Below are 19,849 nucleotides of genomic sequence, written 5' to 3'. Positions count from 1 at the left end.
TGTACGTATATATAAGCACGTGATTAAGTCTTATTCTTCATGTGCGGAGGGTATTCTTGTCTTCTCAGAGAGCTTGTGCTGGTTCAGGATCTGGTTTTGGTGTGTTAATGTCCAGTGAGACACTGCATGTGATAACAGGCCGTACAGTTCATTTATCTCGGCTCTCTCTTTGTTTTATTCTGCTCAACTTTCCATTGATAAGGGACTCCCGTGGTCTGCGGTAATTTCTGATACGTTGGTTCAGTTGGGATTATGAACAAACGTCTTTAAGCACACTTGATGTGAACGTTCGGTGTTCTAATAAACATGACACCTTTTTATCGCAGACCCCTTTCTTAAAATAAACAAATTTAAAACTGGGCTCGCTGCTCACACAACACTACTGTCCCTAAACAGGTGAATCTTAGAGGGTGCACATGTTCGTGATGACTAACAACACATTCATGTGTGTTAAAAACACACCCGGTGTCCAAGACCATCATTGTCCTGACCGAGCAGGGGTCCGGAGCCCCGTGTTGAAAACCACGTGGCAGCTTTGTGTCACATAATCGGTCAGTAATCGCAGTCTGTCCGTCTCTGGAGGATACAACACACACTCTGCCTCGTACAAGACTATCAATCACCAATCAGCGATGACGGTCCTGTCTATTGTGCTAAGCCATATTGATCTCGCGCCTCGTGTCCGTTCTGTAGACACTTCAGACGTTAGACACGTCCTTTTACGAGGTCAGAAGATAAATTAGTGAAAGGAGAGGCAGCGGAGAGAAGTATGGATGGAGATTGAGTTGCTTGTAATGTGCTTTTATTTCCTGTTTTCTTTGTTTCCTTTTATAAAAGAGCTCTTTAAGCAGTAAAACACGTTTGCAGTGAACGTATTTGGAGAGAGAAAGAGACTCAGAGCTTTAGTTTATGTTATAACTCAACTCAACTTTATATTTTTACAGCCCGATATCACAAATGACAAATTTTCCTCAATGGGCTTCACAATCTGTACAGCGTACACCCTCCTTAGACCCTCGATTCAGGTGAGGACAAACTCCCAGAGAAAAGAGAGAGATGGAGGTCCCAGGATGAGTGAAGCCTGAGTGAAAAGAGAGGAGGAGGAGGAGGAGGAGGAGGAGGAGAAACTAGAGAGACTCATAGAGAGGTGGATTCATAGAGACTGGTACAGGTACAAGCCAGAAGTAATAAAGGAATAAGGACTGACAGTTGAGAGCCAGGCGGCTTCTCTTTGTCTGCGTCGCTGGTCCTCCAGCTCTAGAGGGGCCTCTAGTGTTGGCTGTCTGACACAGCATCATGATGATGGACGGCATCAACAGTCGCTGGGTTTCACAGAAGACCGACCAGCTGTCAGTCAGAGGGGGGGGGGTACGATCATACATACAATACATAAATAAACATGTCTCAAAGCTGTTTATCAGTGAGGTGGTAGTTTGTGGTGTTATTAAGCACATTTTATTCTGTTAAGTGTCTTTCAGTCAGTGTTGGTGATGGTGCCTTTTCTAAAAACACACATTTTAAGTTTTAAAGGTGGCTGGCCAAAGGTGTGTTGTTGCTACAGATGTTTCTGTTATTTAGCCGATGTGGACAAAATAATAGAAACACCTGTCAGTATACGGATCACACTCTGAAGTATAACCACTCTAACCTTCATGAATGGAGGATTCATCGCAGGACTGTTGGATTAGACTGCTAGTTTTATCCAGTTGTACCTGATGAACCGGCCGCTGGATGCGTTTGAGCTGTGCTGACCTGAAAGCTTGTGCTGCGAATGATGACGGAGGACAAATAAATCACGAGTGTTTCTGAATCGCGTCATCGTCATACTGAGAGCAAACTTTCAGATTCAGCTACCGGGTTTGTTAAGAGTCTCGGCAGTGATCTGTGTAGCCTGCAGTGATTTACGGGCTTTTCCCCTTCTCTCTTATTTCTTTCATTTCTTTCTTTCTGAAAGAAGATTAATTTAACATGTCTACTTAAACTGATGCATAACAATGATATTTTATCCTCCGTAGAAAAGAACAAATGAAAATACGATGTCACAATGAAACAGTGATGTCTCAATGACACAAAGGCAGTTCCTGAGTGAATGAAAGGGTTAAGTTAGTAATAATAGTAGTATCATATAGTCTTTCAGTGAGCTGCAACAAGCCATGAGGCGAAGTCTGGGCCCCCCCGGTTATATTTTAGAGCCTCGTTGTTCCCCTGTAATGTGAATACAGCATCGCAGGTACAGATGTGTGATGTATGAAGACAGAAGAGGAAATCTCACAGTTCTGGTTTGACGATGTTGGACGCTCCTTTGCTATTTTCGCTAAAAAAAAAAATGTCCCCTCTTCTCCCCTCCAGAGAACGACCGGCCGAGCTCTCTGGTGTTGGAGGTGATAGACTACAACATGCCTCTCACCACCACCTACATGAAACAGATGAAGCTGCAGTGCATGAGCAACAACAAGGTATGTGAGGTCGCCGCGCCAGAGCTGCATGTTAAACTCAAAGACACTGTGTGGTGTGCCCTGCACGTGTTTTTGTCAGAATATGTGTTTGTGTGCACCCTGAGACCACAAGAAGCCCCCCCCGAGAGTGGATCATATAGTAAATCTTGACTGTGGCAACTGCTTTAAACCAGCAGGTTCATTTCTACACTGGAGTATTGTTTGTGACGGGAGTGTAGGAGGAAACCAGGAGGCCCACTAATGCCTCGGTAGGAAGAAAACTCCCACACACTTGTCTTGTAATTAAAACACTGTAATGAGAAGAAATATCAGTGTTTCAGTCTGACGCTGGTGGAGGTCAGTGGACCAAAATCGTTTCTTCTTATTAAGTGTGAGACAGTGTTGTTTGTATATTCTCTGCACAGAATGCGTTTATATAACTGACAACTTGTTCATATTAGCTAACAAATTACCCGAGGACAAGTAGGATGGTCTGGACACAAACAGAATCAAAAAGGTTTCTGATGTTGCAGAATTAGAAGGTCTGGGTTTGCAGTCAGTCACTTCAAAGTACATGTAATTCAGTGTCAGTAAATTAAGCAGTTACACATTTAGTCCACGAAATGTCGGAAAAGTGGAAATGATTCTCTTCGTCTTTACTTGATGAATAACCTGAACAGCTAAAGAGAACCACACAGTGTTTTCTGATTTCTCAGTGACATCTTCTGTCTGTGACTTTTAAAACGGTTTCAAGTCTCTGATGAAAGTGAATCAAGTCAATAAATCTGTTTTGTGATGTGACAACTTCATGGGGAGGCTTTGGTTTAGGCACGGTTAGGTTAGGTTCAGGTTTGGGTTAAAATGTCTGCTTCTTTAAGGTGAGGGGACGTCGTCATGGTGACAATAGTAGCCTCATAAGCTAATGAATGATCGCCGTCGAGGTTAAATGAAACCAACGTTGACTGTCTGTAGCGGTCCGTCCGCCCCGACCTCCCCCCTCTGTGGACGGATAAGAGTCATAATTGCTACGGCAGCCATCATTCGAAGGTACACGTATGTGGTTTTACTTGGGAAGAGGGTCTCCGTCATATTGATGCTATTTCCATAAATCAGTCCTGCAACACTGGCCACAATTAGAGAACAGTGGGGGGGGTCTGGGGGGGGGGGGGGTGGACAGGTGGAATCGATGGTTGATGGTTGTATCTGGAGGAAAGCTTCGGCTTCTTGTTCTTTTGTGGATCGGTGCTGTGTTGACTCGGCTCGGTGCTTCAGCAGCATGTGGGTGGGGGGGTGGGGGGGTGCGGGTATTTGATATATTCCATATTGTTCCCATAACACCACCACCACCGCTCCACCCTGTACCACTGTGATATCAGTTCCACACACTCGCTGTCAGTCATATTCCTCGTGTGTGTGTGTGTGTGTGTGTGTGTGTGTGTGTGTGTGTGTGTGTGTGTGGAGATAACGGGCGGGGGAACAGAGGGTTGAGCTCGTTCCAATTAAGCCAGGCCCCTGAGCGTCAAGTTAATTAGCTGAGGAGAGAGAGAGAAAGACACTGAAGTGCCAATTTACACTGGAATGCCAATATATCTGCCTGCCCAAGACACACACACACACACACACACACACACACACACACACACACACACACACACACACTATATCTTAAAAACATGCATACAGTTCAATATGTTCACCACACTCTACTCTTGTCTTTTGCCATTTTCCTGTCTCTCGCACACACACACACAGTCACACACACACACACACACTCTCACACACACACACACACACACACACACAGTCACACACACACACTCACACACTCACACACACACACACACACACACACACACACACACACAGTCACACCTGCAACAACCTCTGTGACTCCTGTTATTCTCTAACTGTTGTACCCGTCTGTTTGGTGACACCATGTCAGAGCCGTTCTAATTGGCTCACACTGACGTATCGACAGGATTCTCATTATCACCCTCATGTTAAGGTTTTCTCTTTGCGTGTTTTCCTCACTGAAAGCGAGCAGCGTCGGTCATAGTTATTGTTTATGTTAAATAAGCAACCTGAACTTTTCTCTTGATATATTCTCATCGAGGGGACGAGGAGTTAATGTTGGATCCTGGTTTAACTCCCGCTAATCGTTTTTTTTTTTTGGAATGATTTAATGATAAAGTAACTGGTCTGCGCTCTAATGATCAAAAGTCGCTCCAGCAGCAGAAGCAGCCTGTGAACGATAAATAAAATATGTTGGTGCTGTTTGCAGCCTGCAGGTTTAAGGAATCTTGATCAATACTACGCTTCCAGTGGCCGAGGCCGCGGGCCAACATCTTTCACCTCAGGTCCAGTTATCAGGTCGTTGTTATGCCAGAGAGAGAGGGTTACAAGAAAGTGGTTGAAAGTAAAGTCACTAATGCAGCCAGTAGGTTTCTCTTCAGAACAGAGGCTGTTGGACTCCATAAATAACACGGTGCCACGCTAGCTGAGGAGAGATTTACTACAAGTAAGATTTACGTTCTGCCCTGTTGAACGTCACATCTTGAACTGAAAACTATAATATTTCTGAGGCCAATACCTTCAGTATATTGATATAAGAGAGTTCTAGTAACACTTTACTTTAACATTTATAAGTTGTATGTAAACATGTAATAAATGGCAGTTGATTAGAGACTAAGACTAACTTTCTTGTTTCTTACTGGCTGATATATTGTTCTAGCTCTAGTAAAAAAAATACTCTGCTATAGTCTTTATTCTGTCGCTGCTGATTTCTTTCGGAAGTCAACTTTTGATTTGTGCTGTTCCTTCACCTTCCCACCTCATCCACCTACACCCAAACACTCTTATGTGAGACGTGTTTGTCAGACCAGACTGCCTTTTCAATCCTGTCGCTGGAAGAGTTAAAGTGAAGTTTTAGCAGACAGTATAGAGTGTGTGTATATGTATATGTATTTGTGTGTGTGTATGTGTGTCAGGATGAGACTATGCTGCAGAAAGATTATAGTGTTCAGCCCAGAGGAGCAAAAGTACAGACAGGAATAGAGGAGCAATGACTCACTCACCTATAGAAATAACATAGGACATGAGGGAGCATTAGGCTCAGTGTGTGTGTGTGTGTGTGTGTGTGTGTGTGTGTGTGTGTGTGTGTGTGTGTGTGTGTGTGTGTGTGTTAGGGGAAGCAGACAGAGTGCAGGATAGTTGAATAACGTAGCATACCATGAAAAAAGGTCACAGTCTTTTGTCTGAGTTGTTTTTAAGAGAGAGGATGAAGGAAAATGGGAGAGGAGAGAGAAGATAATCTGTACTTTTACTCAAGAGAGAAGAAGAAGAAGAAGAAGACGTGCAGCGTATTTGTGATGTGTGAATCCTCCACCGGCTCCATTAGCACTCATCCCAAGCCTCCGTTCATCTGCCCATCCCTTTATCTTTCCCTCCATCCGCCCCCCGTCCCAATTCAATAAGAGGAGGAAATTACCCAGGTTGCTTCCTGGCAGGGGGTGGGGGAGCGTGTAGGGGGGCTGCTGCAGACAATGTAGAAATGGGTGAGGAGTGAGAGGAGAGGAGACAAGAGGGGGAGGAGGAGGAGGATAGAGAGATGGCAGGGCGGTGGCTCTGTCTGGCTGAGAGGAGGAGGAAGATGGAGAAGAGGAGGAGTGAAAATGAGGATGGGAGTAGGTGGATGTGCTCGGCCGGGGTGGAAATAGAAATGAGAAAATTTGTAGGCAACTATGGGATGCAAGGGGGAGGAGGAGGGATGGGAGGAGGGGGTTGGGGGAGGTGATGGGGGGGAGGATGGGGGGGGTGGGTCAGAGAAGGAATTAAAAAAGAAGAATGAGGTGGTTCATTATCGTTTATGGTCTCCCCTTCTCCCTCTCTCTGCCCATTATTTCAGCTACCTCCAGAGGAAAGACATTTCATTATTTTTGGGAGGAGGGGAGTGTGTGTGTGCAGGGGGAGTCAGGTTGGGGGTTGGTCTATTATAATTACTAAAAGACAGCAGAAAAGAAATCCTACATTTGGAGATAAAAGGCTTGTCGGTGGAGCAGCCTTGAAAACCTTTTGTCCGCAGTTTGTAGGCTGAAAAACAAAACATTTGTGAAATAATTCACGGACGTCCAGTTGTCAGAATGATGATGATGAGAAATAATACAAATCACCCAAAGTCCCGACACACTGGCAAATCCACGTGGCTGGTAGTTTCTATAGTAACAGGTGAACCACGGTGGATGGTGGTCTCCCGCAGCCTCAAACAGTTTGAGCCAGATGAGCTTTTAAAAACTTTTAGTTGTTAGTTGGTTAGTTTAAGCTCAGGAGCCGATAGCTTAGTTGCCTTAATTAGCTACAATAACGAGGTATTTCACACTTTGTTTTTCATCTTCCTGTTTTTATGCACATTTTCAGTTTGCACATAAGAAACAACCTGAGGAGGTTTTTAGGTTAGGCTGCAGTGGAAAAGTTGTTGTATTGATAAAAACTAAATGCAACAAAGTGTAACGCAGACAGACAGACAGACAGACAGTGAATACATGATGACGTACATAAAGCCTGTGACTTAAACGTCACTCAGTGTGCAGCGATGAGGAGACTCTAATCTTCCTCACATGAATACATGAAATAAACACGAATCCCATATTTCCATCATGCTTCCTACATCGTTCTGACTGGAGGTCATCTCATTCTGCAGTGGTTTAATGGCACCAACCGGAGAATTACCTCCACCAGTTGTTTATCTCCATGCGCCCAACTCCTAATATTCACAGAAAAGTATAGTGGATGGAAACACACATTAATTCGCATTGAGTTTCTTTTTGCAGATTCTCTGGAAATTCGCTTTGAAATTTGGTCTTTATTTGGATGTTAGACGTGACTGGAGAGATGTAGAGATACCTGTTAATATAGCCAGCCTTGTAGTCTAGGAATGTTAACCGTAACCACGAACTTTTCCTAACCTGAACCTTAACCAACTGTTGTAGAACAGTAGTTTAATTACCATAACTACAATCAGAAATACTTTATTGATCCCGGGGGGGAAATTACACAAGTTACCGGTGCTCCCATTCAAGACGAGAAAAGTAGCATAAATTTAGAAATAAGAAGTATGGTCTTCTCTGCAGAATCGTCCAATATCAACGTCCTTTAGAACTGAGTGATACCAACCAGCTGATTAATGTAGTATTTCTGCAAATAAAGTATGCTCAGGTGACGGTGACATCTGAAGAAACTCCTTTGCTCGGCTCCACAAAATCCCACCAGTGGAGCAGCTGCACTACGTCCTGCACTAACTCCTGTTTCCCAGTTTGTCTTCCTTCTTGACTGAAACGCCTTGTAGATATATAGTAAATATATAATATAGATATAAATATAAGTCAAGGAACAGCAGCCAAGCAATTAACAGATAAGAGCTGGCGACAAGGCCAACACGGCTAACATCCGTTAGTTACAAATTCACTCTGGAATTCACTTTGCTGCTTTTTATGTGAAATCCTCGACCGAGTCTGTAGGCCGCAGCGCAGTTCATCACATGATGAATTTGGATCAATGGGCGCTGATTGTCCAATGTACAAACAAGAATTTTAAATGGCCGCGTGACCTCAAGATCTTCATGATCATGCTACAAAGATCGTAGCTTGTGTGCGTTGATCAAAGGTCCAATTAGTAAATTGAAGAAGACAAATGCTGAGGGCAAGTGAAACCATGTACATGTACACAAAGAGCCAAGAAAGGCACCACAAGGCGTCTGTGGAGTGGATGGACATAGATCAGAAATCTGCCACAGAAGGCCAAGCCAAACCTATTAAACTTATTTTATTTACATATTTGATAAACAGGGAGGTTCAGAATGCCTCCCATCAAACAGGCAACAATGCATGCCACTGTGTAGGTGTAGAAATATAAATAACATATCATATGATATGTATTATGCGTTATTTATGATATGATATAATGTCTCTTAATTAAGTTTTGACGTAAAAATGGCAACCAGATTATGTTTTATATTAAGGATATAATTAGTGTTGCAAAAATATAGATACTGAACGAACCAGTAAAATGTTCACTGACAGCGTATTTCATCTGTTATCCGGCTCTGTAACACAGTGTCTGCTTGTAACAGCGACAGCGTGTTGTTATGGTTGTGTTTAGGCACTGACAGCTGAACTCGGTTAAGGTTCGGGAGTCTTTTCCTCGTGGCTTGAAGCCCTCGCGTGGGTTTGCACCGGGGGCGTGACCTTTATCACGTCTTATCCTCTCACCATCTGCCCTCACCCTCTCTAGTGTATACTGCCCAATAAAGTAGAGATGCCATGGAAACAGCCCCGCAAGAAAAATCCCCTCGGTGGTCTGTAAGTGCACAGCAGGTGGTGTATGAAAGGCAGTGAAAGCACCACCCGACGTCACTGCTCCCTCTGAGGTAGCTCAGGTGAGACTGCAGCTCGACTCTGGAAACAAAGAGCGGTGTTCCTGTAGACGTGGAAGATTTTAATAGTGGAATACTGGAATCATTCAGGGCCGTCGCAGCCAAGAGTCAAGCACCGCCAGTAATGAGGGAAGGCAACGGGCCCAGTGCATTCTGGTTGTTGGAGGTTTTCTACCTTTTTGAGCAAATGGGAATACCACAGCCCCTTCTTCTCTGTTTTCTCTGGTCATGTAGCAGCAATTTCAAAAGTATTTGCGTCTTTCTGTTGCATAGACAGCCCAGTTTTATGAAAAGACCATCTTTCCAGCAGTGAATTGAGAGGGATGGAAAGCTGCCTGAGACTATGTGACGTAAACGCTGTAAAAAACATCGACTACTCTGTTGAAACTGGCTCTCTATTAAGCTCCACATTTTGTGTATGAAAGGTGCTGTATGAATATAAAATGACACACAGCATCTCAAACTACAAGTCAACATTGAAACCAGGACTAATGGCACTGCCACAGCATTTAGAGAAGGTCAGACGGATCCCAATAAACCAACTGATGACACTGCAGAGTGCGGAGAGGACCCGCCTCCTTATTCAAACTACAACTTTCTACTGGAAGATGAACCCAGTTGTAATTCCGCTCTTTTAGACAACGTTCGGTCTCCTCTCGGGCCGAGCAGCACGTTCACTGTTTTCTGTGTTACAGGAAGCGATAAGCATCCTTATCAACACACACACTGTGCTGCAATTCCCTCTGCACTTTGTCCCTGTGCATGGGCATGCATGGCTAATTATCCCGCAGTTTCACCCTCTGCCTATAGGTGGCAGGTTTGTCATGTGAATGTATGTGACACACACACACACACACACAGCAGCCTCATGAGTGTGGAGAGTGGTCAGTGTGTGTTTAAACAGTTGTATGTGGGTAATCCAGTGAAAAGGTCAGTGTGCAAAAGAAATGAAACATCCTGTCTGTGCCTGAAGTGTCGGCGACGGCTTCGTGTTTGTCCAAGAAATATATTAAACCAGCATCTGCAGCCAGAATGTGCTTTTTAATAAACTGTGTGTTGCACAGAGAGGATCGTTTTCACTGGAAGTTTTGTTGTTATTTCAGTGCTCATTGCTACGTGTTTTAATGTTTGTGCACATCCTTCAGGATTTAGTATCTTTGCAAATAATTAATTCTGTCACCCTCATTTTTTATAAACACCACAGACAACAGCATCATCTCATCTTATCTGACACACTGACACACAGACGCTTTTCTTTTTCCTGTTTCTTTCTTGAACAGGAAAATAAAAGAATATTCATAACGATGAAGGTCTTTTTACACCACCGCAGCAGTATGTGACACTAACTTCTGGGACGGTCCTGAAGAATGCTGATTTCTTTCTGCTCTGCTTTGACCCCCCCAAAGTATTTATATTTATTGAAAATGTTCGATTATGCGGGAGAAGCCAGTGGGACTCTGCCCGGGCACCTAGAAATGATCTGAAGCGATGAGTCTCATTAAGTGTATGAACTGAATCCTCCAGCTGACTGATGTGTGGGGGTGGTGACAGGTATGAAGGTGAATGATGAATCTCCTTCAGTGTTCGTGTCTCCTGCACCACCTGCATCAGTGTTAGCGCCGTGTACCTAATAAACTGGCATCTGGGTGTGTAGTACAGTCCACCCCCCCCCCCCCCCCCCTCTCTCTCTCGGGCTGTGATGTCAGCAGCCGTGGCCCCGCCCCCCCTCCGCTCTCCACAGAGAGTCTTGAGGGTCCTGTTGGCGAGCTCTCACTCCCTCCCCGCACACAGCCGGTTATATTGTCCATCTGAAATAAACACCGAGACAAACTGGAGGCGAATGAATAAACAATTAAAGCAAACGGCGACAACAAGAGCACGAGCCTGCGGAGAGCGCGCGTGGCGGTCGACTGTCCTGTTTGTAATCTTGCACGAGTGAAGGTAAGAAGGCGTTTTCTGCGTGCTGTATTATTTATCTGTGCTCCAGTATCTGCTCCCCGCACGCTGCTGGCTGGCTGGCTGCGTGACAGCAGCCCGCAGAGCTCTCCTCCTCCTCTTCCTCCTCCTCCTCCTCCTCTGCGGTCACATCTCGTCGTGCCGCTGGACTCTGATTGACAGGCGCTCTGATCGATTATCGATGCGAACTAAATCGCCAGGAAACAAAAACGCAGGTTGTTCTTTCGGTAACACACTTGAGGAAGTTGTATTGTGTTGTTGTCATCGCTCTCCTCTCGTGCCGGCTGTGTTGGGGGGGGCGGGGGCGGGGAGGGGGGGGGCAGACCCCGCTCCTCGCGCTGGTGCCGGTCATTGTGCTCCGGCAGGCCGCGCGGTCCTGCGACAAGTGTGACTGTCATTATCATTCAGGAGCGTGCTCCTGTGCGCGAGGCCCGCGTGCTCCTCACAGACGCACATTGTTCTGTTGATGCCAGTGCGCGCGCGTGTGTTTACGTCTGTGTGTGTGTGTGTGTGTGTGTGTGTGTGTGTGTGTGTGTGTTGGGTGGGTGGGTGTGTGTGTGCGTGTGTGTGTGTGTGTGTGTGTGTGTGTGTGTGTGTGTGTGTGCGTGTGTGTGTGTGTGGGGTGGGTGGGTGTGTGTGTGTGTGTGTGTGTGTGTGTGTGTGTGTGTGTGTGTGTGTTGGGTGGGTGGGTGTGTGTGTACGTGTGTGTGTGTGTGTGTGTGTGTGTGTGTGTGTGTGTGTGTGTGTGTGTGTGTGGGTGGGTGGGTGATGCGGAATGACCAAGCACCCGCACACTGTGAGGAACAATCGGTGGCGCGTGCCAAGCATTGAAACAGTGGCCTCTCATTTGAATGGAGCATTATGACGTGTGGTGGTGGGGGGGTCGCCAGTAGCCTTCAGGAGAAAGAACAAAACCACCATTAAACACAGATGTTTGAACTCTGAGCTGTAGAATAATCTGCGACAGAAGAAACAAAACGTTTGACTAACTGAGTACCGTTGACTTTCTTGTGTTTGCGTGTCTCTTGTCTGACGAGCTTCTCCGAACAGCTCCTGTAGGTCTTGTGTTAAAGCACATGTGCGTATTATTCTCCTCATTGTCCAGTAATGACCTAACAGCCCCGTCCCCATAAAGAGAGAATAAAAAATAATGTTGAAAGCGGCAAAATTTGAGTGAATGAGAACGCAGCAGCAGCGCGTCTTAGTGCATACGAAGGTTGTGAAAACAGTCTTTTTTCTCGCTGCGCTGTAACCGCGGTTACTTTCAGAGCACAGCTGAAGGTGTTTCGTGGTTCTCTGCCAGTTTCAATGAGAGGTCTTTGTCGACGCCACCCTCCACAGGCGGGTCAGAGGTCGGGGTTGGATTCTGGATCCCCAGGAGCTGAGAGGGAGTCAGTGGGCACAAGGGTCCTTCAGCAGGGGCAGAGGCTTGAGCTGAGCTCCTCCAGCTGAAGGACGGACTCTGTAAGCACCGCACAGATCTGCTTCCAGCATCCAGTATACTGTACACAGTGCATGTTTCCATGGCAACATCTCCTGGGAAACTGTTTGCCCGAAGTTGCCGCCGGTCGCTTTAAAAACTCGTAATACTTTATCACTGTCAGGAGTCAGAAGGTGGTTTTCTGGTGACGAAGTTATGAATCAGTTTAATGTACAGAAAATATTGATCATAAAGAGGCGTCCAGGTTTTTATATCCAATTTAAAGTTATCTTCCGCCTGCCGGGTCACAGCAGAGTCCGTCTTCTGCCGCGTTCACTCCTTTGGATGCAGCACCTGAAGAGTCCGACACTGAGATTCAGATCTGCCAGACCTCCACTTCCTCCGTCAGTGGACAGATACAGATTGTGTAGTTGTGTAGGTCAAACCATTCAGCTGCCACTCGAACGTTTCAAGGTCAAAGGTGAAAAGGCACATTACACCGTCCGGTGTTTGTCGTGCGCTGCTGTACTGTGTGGTTTGGAGCTTCAGGTTTGGTTTGGGCTTGGTTTTTGTAAAAATTGACCAAAACACATTTCACTACTTTTAAATGAAGCTGCTGAACATTTGCAAGCTACGTTGTCAGTTTCAACATCAGTCCAGGAAATGATTTAGTTTTTCCAGATGTCCTTTGTTTTGTATTTTTCTGTTTACATTTAATTTGTGTATTTTAGATCAGATGAATATTAGTCAATCGTCAAAAAAATGTATCTCCAACTATTTTGATAATTAATAAATGATCTCACTTATATAGCATAGCATAGGGAATTTGAGGCTTTGAGAGTTTTGGTCGAACAAACACAAATCAAGAAAATAGATGGCAAATGAATCGATGATGCAGCATCCTGTTGTTTTTATTGTACAACAGAAGAGTGAAGCTTCATCAGACCTCACACTGATACAAAACACAGACTTTAACAGGCATCTGCTGTTATCGTCTGGCGTTTAAAGGGTTAAGGTCTTCACAGATTCTCTGTAGCGCTCCTCCCCACCCTCAGCCTTCTGCCAGGGGACAGTAGGACTAGAAGAGCCTCTTCCAGGATAAATCCTCCTATGAGGGACTGCTTAGCTCCTCTCTGCTCTGCTCCAAAATAACCCCTGTGTCCCCCTGACCCGGCCATGTGCTCGGCAGGAGGGCAGGGGAGGAAGGATAGCCTGCTAATCCCCTTTTCCCCCCTCATCCTCTTCCTCTCCCTTCTGGATGGGTTGGATCCCTCTATTTCCGGAGTCTCTTTCTCCAGCGTCTGCTGCATCATGGGAATGCTATCAGTAGTTTTTTGTTCTTTCCCTCTTTACCTTATTGTGCGTTTCCTTTTGTTGGATATCTTATCATTTTGGTGTTTGTCAGAGGCCGCGAGGGGCAGACAGCTGCTATGACAATTATTTCATTATCAAACATTATCAACTGTCAAGGTGGCGTCTTCTCGTCTTGTTCCGTCAGACTGTCCATAACCCATAAATATTCATATTATATTTACAATGATGTAAACCAGAGGCGAGCAACAAATCCTCAACTTGGAGAAGCTGAAACAAAAGAATGTTTGGTAGAAAAGAAAGTGACCTAAACGAGTCATGGAATAGCACATGGTGACGTCTTCAGATGCTTGTTTTAACAGAGAAATGGCTAAAAATCTGAAAAAGTTTCATTTACAAAACAGAGTCAAGCAGAAAGGTGTCACATTTGAGAAGCTGGAACCAGCAAATGATAACTGACTTAGATGATTAATCAAGTGTCATAATGTTGGCGATTACTTCAGTCAGTCGACTAATGGTTGGTCTGATAATGTTCAGTCTACTTGGACTTGAGAAACTGTGCTGTTTGAACCGCTTTCCCTCCACATAACATGACTCAGTATCATTGTAGACGACGTCCAGGGCCGACTCCTACAGGCAGCAGGTACATGCCGGTCACATTTGATGCCAAAGTCTGGTAGTTTGAGGAGGCCACGTCGCTTTAGACAACTTCAGGGCTACAACACGTCACCTCTCCTCTCCTGTTTTGAGTCTTTATGTGCATTTCTTTCTGTCCTCTCTACGTATTTCTGAATGAACCTTTTAGATTTTGTCAGTTCCATTTTTCTCCAAGAAAAGAGGTCTTTTTCTCTCCCTGCTCGAGTTGTATGTTCGTACATCTTTTTCTATCAAAGTGGATCTGTAGGTGTTTTCTTCCAGACCACCTTTCATGCTGTCCGTCGATCACTCGATTCAGTTCTTGCAATCCAATCTCGCTTCTAACAATAAGCCTGTCGAGCTCCTCCTGCAGCGGCATGTCTTCAGCGCTCGTCAGTAGCCTTTTGTGAGATGCCTTTGCAGAGAGCTGAAGGCTGCAGTGAGCGGTGCTGTCGCGTATCCTTGCATTTTAACTGCATGACATGTGTATGACATCCAACTTAAACACACCCTGTCAACATTTCAACATGTGATGCGGCATCAAGAGAACTGTGAAGTGTATGAATCTACTTGCCAAGACCATTGAATGAGGATTTTTCTCTCTGTGAAATAGTTGGAGGGACATTCATGACTAATGTGATGATGTTGGTACATGCTGATCCACATCGTATACATGAGTGGTTCTATCAGACAGTACACGTCCAGATCCAGTGCTTCTTATCTTGTTTGCTATGTTAAGGACTTCAGACAGGCATGTGCCACTAGATACATGCAAACTATACATCTCTTATAGCTTTCTGCAAGCAGAATCTACTTTGTTTTATCGTAGAGACAAAGACAAGACATGTTACCAAAGTAGAAGCTAAAGCCGGTCTGTGAGAAGTCAGTAAAGACTCACGATCAAAAGTTGATATTTTCACTTTTCAGTCCTCTGTTCATGTTAAATCCCCTGCAGATGAGTCATCTGAGCTCCCTTTAGGTGGTAATTATACAGCTACTGTTAGCAGCACAGGAAGCAGGAGCAGAGCATTGAATTGATCTTTATTTTTTTCTTTAAGTTACCAAAATATAAATAAATCAACAGCTACAAAATACTGAGTAGTTTCCATTGTCTGCTCTTGTTCTGGACCAGTGTGGTCGACCCTGCAGTGGAGCTGAGAGCCGTGATTCAGGTTGAACTTAGTTCAGCTCGAGTCTGAAGACTGACGCCTGGCGACATTTGAAACGTACTGATCAGTCTAAGTTGTCAGAATCTGGCAGAGCGGGACTCCTGTATCCCCAATAGCAGCATCTCACTTTCTCACTTCTTACCCTCCTCTTCCAAACAAGACTAGTTCTTTAGATATTATTTTAAAGGTGTCCACACGATCCAGCGTTACCTTCCCGTGTTCCACACCATGCTACATGTAGTGTGTATGCTACAAGCTAATGGCTACATTGCTGCGTGACAAACTCCTCTTCTAAATCTAAATATGTTGGGCACTTTGTTGTTGCCAGTTCAGCTGCATATTGAGCAACATGGCGGAGGAGAGTGCATCAGAGATCGCCCACCATAGGATGCGACTACAGATTGGATTACGCGATCTGAATGTCGGACTGTTAATGAGACAAACTGATTTTCTGGAAACTCTTCCTTAACGGTAGCATTCACAACTATACTGCCTGTAATTAAGGCATTGCTGAGGCAGTTATTATTAGCCTGTGTTTGATGTAATGGTGCTAATGGTGGGACATTTGGCAGCTTGAGCTTTATGTTTAGCAGTTAGTGTCAAAGTTGCAGAGCTTTGTGCCGTGAAAGGCTCTCAGTGTTAGTCTGCCTCTGCCTGGCGGGTGGTTCACTCGTGCTCACTGCTTGATGAGCTCAGCCTGTTGTGTGCAAACTCAGTGTTTGATTAGCATCGCCTGAGGCAGCATGTAGCTCCCTGGCCTCTATAGTGGAACCATAAAACGAGGAGAGGTCAAGCTAAACACTTATGAATGTAAACACATTCATGCAGCAGGCGGGACCTTTTGATATGGCAGATCAACAGAGAGAATCCATAGAATCTGATCATTCGCGTGACATGTTTTAAACCACTTCAGCTGCACACAGTTTGCAGTCAGGTAGCTCTCTGAAATTCAAAATATGTCTTGACAATGTTATATTTTCTCCTACGGCATCCCGGCTGTCTCATTCAGGTCACCTGCGGGTCCTGTTCAAAGACTGATGCACTGTGAATAAAATGTAAAGGATCAAAAGACTTCATATGTTTATTTTATGTTTTCTCTTTTTCTCCCTTAGTTAAACATGTATTCAAAGCTCCCTGTGGTTTCTTTATTTCACCTGCACAGTTTGTATTCCTTTCTTCTTCTCGAGGCTTCGTCTTATTTGTTTAAGAGAAACTCCACAGAACCTACAGGCAGACGTGGGTGGTGAAGTTGAAAGAGGTGGGGTTTTGTTGGGTGTTCACAGAGTTAAAGTCTTTACAGAGTTCACAGCAGCTCTCAGAATAAAACCATTCAGCAGCTCTGTGTGAGCAAAATGTAAAAAAAGGCAACATTTCCTGCTGAAGTCACTGTCGTGTTTCACAGGTAACGGTGGCTCGTCTGCACGTGAACATGTTTAGTTGATGACACTGGTTTTCTGATGCTTATGATCGCCGCTATGTCACAAAGTGATGAGCCACTCACTATCTAGATGCACTTTTAAAGGAGGACCATAGAAGGAGTCTCTTGTTCTGTCAAGTGCACTGCCGAAGATTTCGTGTTGTATCACCCGTGAGTATTTTGATAGGTAGAGCCCCCGAAGACTTTGTTTCAAATAAATATATATTATCCTAAATACTTGTTCTATAACATTGAAAAATCAGTTACTCTGCTTCAGTAGGAATATGTGGACGTGGTTTGATCAGAATCCTGATTGGTGCATGGAAGTCCGTTTTTCCAGCTGAGCCCCACCCACCTCAAACCAATGAGAGGAACAGAAATGCAGAAATCTCTCCAGTGCAGTAACCAAAACTGTTCTAACTTTGGCAGAAAACAGTGTGTTCATGTAGGGCTCCATCATTCATAGTCAGAAGCTAATTGAGAAAATTGGTTTTCAGAGCCTTTAAAACTGTTTGGGCTCACCTCCCACCAGGTAACCCACCTAAAGTTGGCATATTATGAGGTCCTCAGGATAAAAGCGTCAATCATAAAGCATTGTGAATGTTATTCTATAGTGGGTTACACAGGAAGCGTATCCATGTAATTACTTCGGCTGTCTGTGGCAGACGAGTGCTGCCTGGCGGCCATGCTGCTGTGTGTGTGCTCAGTGCTCAACCAGTGGAACCAGAGAGTCCCTGCAGAGATCAGCTATATAATACAGCTGGAGCTGAACCCTGCTCCTCTACTCCTCCTCTACTGCTCCCTGAAGCCCTCACCCCCTCCTCTTCCTCCAGGCGAGTTCCTCTCTCATCTCTGACTTCTTATAGTATAAACCGATGGCTGGTCCTGCTCACGAGGGAGCCTGGCTGAAGTAGAGATGGACAACTCAATGAGTTGAGCTGAGCGCTGATCATTGCCAGCAGTCAGAGCAGTTAGTTTCCTGGAAAATAAGTGATACGCAGGGAAAATTAGTGGTGAATGCTCCAGCAACAGAAAGAGATGGGTCAGATATTTATTAGGATGCTTCAGAAGGTATGCAATGAAAACGATAAAGGCACTTCTTTTCTAGGGACTTAAAGTGATGATACAATCACAGCCTTTTAAGGTGAGTTAGGCTGCATTCAGACTGACAGGGCTGCAGCGATAAGCGCGAGAAGAAGAACTCCAACCCCTGACCCGGGCTGCTAGTATGCCGGCTTGTACGAGTGATCGTCTGTCCCCATCAACAGATTGAAAACACACATTTACTCTCTGTAAAAGCTAAACAAAGCTCTCCTTCTCGTGGGCGTCTTCCGATCTGATCGTGGCCCGCGTGATTGACTTTGTTCAAAGGATGAATTCAGACGTCTGACTATCAGTTTGATCCAAGCCATAGTCAAAGTATCTATAAATTATAAATCTTTGTTAAATTGCTGGTTTGGAAACAGGTGAGACTGAACCTAACTGTAAAACTAAAAACGTTAAAACAGACAAAAGAGCCTAAAAAGCTCCGCAGAGTTGACGATTCTGTCGGGTCGTCGTTATCAGTGACCTTTTCTTTCACATCACATGTAGTCATTTGATTTCTGTTGTTGATATAAACACGTCGATTAATGCAGGTTTGTGTATAATGTTGTGCCCGTTCCCATGTTATCTGGCAGTGCTCTGTATTTGTACACATGTTGACCTCTGTTGCTGGTTTGAGGTGAAACCTGCCTGGTTCAAAGAAGTATTTCCGGTTGTGGTGACTGGCTGCGGCTCAGCAGTGTTTGCATATGTGTTTGCAGGGTGAAACTAGCCTGGTCCAGCAGTGACCTTTCCTGGACTAATCCATGCTGTGTTTCCCTAGGATTGCTTCCTGCAGGGGAAAGGGGTTAATCGTCATGCTTGGGGCAGATTTGTGACTGACTGGATTAAGTGGGGCTCAGAGTGTTGGACACTCCACTAATCTCCGGTATCCATGCCCCTTCTGGCTGCTAGGGAACCGACTGACTGGCTGATTTATTCTCTGGCTGGCTGGCTGGCTGGCTGGCTGACTTATTCCCTGATTGACGAAGTGGACGACTGGCTGATCCAATGATGATGTAGTAGTAGTAGTTGACGGACAGCTGACCCACTTGGTGTCTCTATGAACTGTGTACTCCACACTCACCTTTTCTATGAAGAAACTCAGTGTGGAAACTCGTGTTATATTTGGAGTCTCAGTGTTGATTTAACACTTTACAACAGTTCCCACTCCCTTGTCCCACTTTGTGAGTCAATGATTAGCTGAGACTGCTCAGTATTTTTAGGCCGACAGTGGTCCGATTGTGTGTGGCGGTGCGGCTCAGGTTCCTTTAGTTCTTTATCATCATTATAGCACTGTTAATAGTTCTAAAAGTATGTGTGGAATATCTCATTGTTACACATGGTGGCAGGGCTCTTTCTGCAGTGGTGACTGCTCGAGCTAAAGGCGACTGAAAGCTGCAGTTGGGTGTTAGTTCTCAGTGGTGTCGGTAGTATTGGCAACAGTAGGACAGTGGAGCATTGAGTGTCTTTTCACTACATGGTTTGCAATTCACATGGTTTTGATTTACCTTTAAGTCAACTGCCATCCAGCCCAGACACCATAAACAAAAACAACGTTGGAGAACGTTGATAGGTTTATAGGGCAACATGTTTTTGTGGGATATTAGTTCCTTTTTGTGATTGACAGGAAGTACAGTATATTATATTACAGTCGTTACAGCTCAATGAAGGGAAACAGTTGGATTGTCTGACTCTGTGAAAGGTCAAGTGACCAATATATATTTTTCTAAAGAAGGAAAAGGAGCCCTGATATCTGAAATGTTACCAACAGTGTGCAGAAAACACCAGGTAGAACGTAAAGACAAAACAGTATTGTCTGCATATGAAGAGAGGAAACAATATGAAGACCATTCATGTGTTTTTCGGGTGTCAACAGTCTTTTTTTTTCACAATACTGAGAGGAAGTTATACAATGTTATGACCTCAGTCACTGTATGGATTATAATGTATATTGTCCGGTCTGTTCAGTTCAGTTTCCATGGTGATAATTCA

At 44.8% G+C, this 19,849-nt stretch overlaps 1 protein-coding gene across 1 annotated transcript in view; it reads left to right on the top strand.

Annotated features, from left to right (window-relative positions):
- The window catches only part of LOC139288441 (nucleolar protein 4-like), a 121,750-nt gene that overhangs the window by 32,463 nt on the left and 69,438 nt on the right, over positions 1 to 19,849 (top strand). Inside the window, exon 4 of the mRNA XM_070909738.1 lies at positions 2,350 to 2,456. Within this exon, the coding sequence (XP_070765839.1) occupies positions 2,350 to 2,456 (107 nt within the window). The remainder of the gene's footprint in view (positions 1 to 2,349; positions 2,457 to 19,849) is intronic.

The sequence above is a fragment of the Enoplosus armatus genome, chromosome 8 (assembly GCF_043641665.1).
Source record: "Enoplosus armatus isolate fEnoArm2 chromosome 8, fEnoArm2.hap1, whole genome shotgun sequence".
Taxonomy (NCBI): Eukaryota; Metazoa; Chordata; class Actinopteri; order Centrarchiformes; family Enoplosidae; genus Enoplosus; species Enoplosus armatus.
This window is presented reverse-complemented; position numbering and strand designations above follow the sequence as displayed.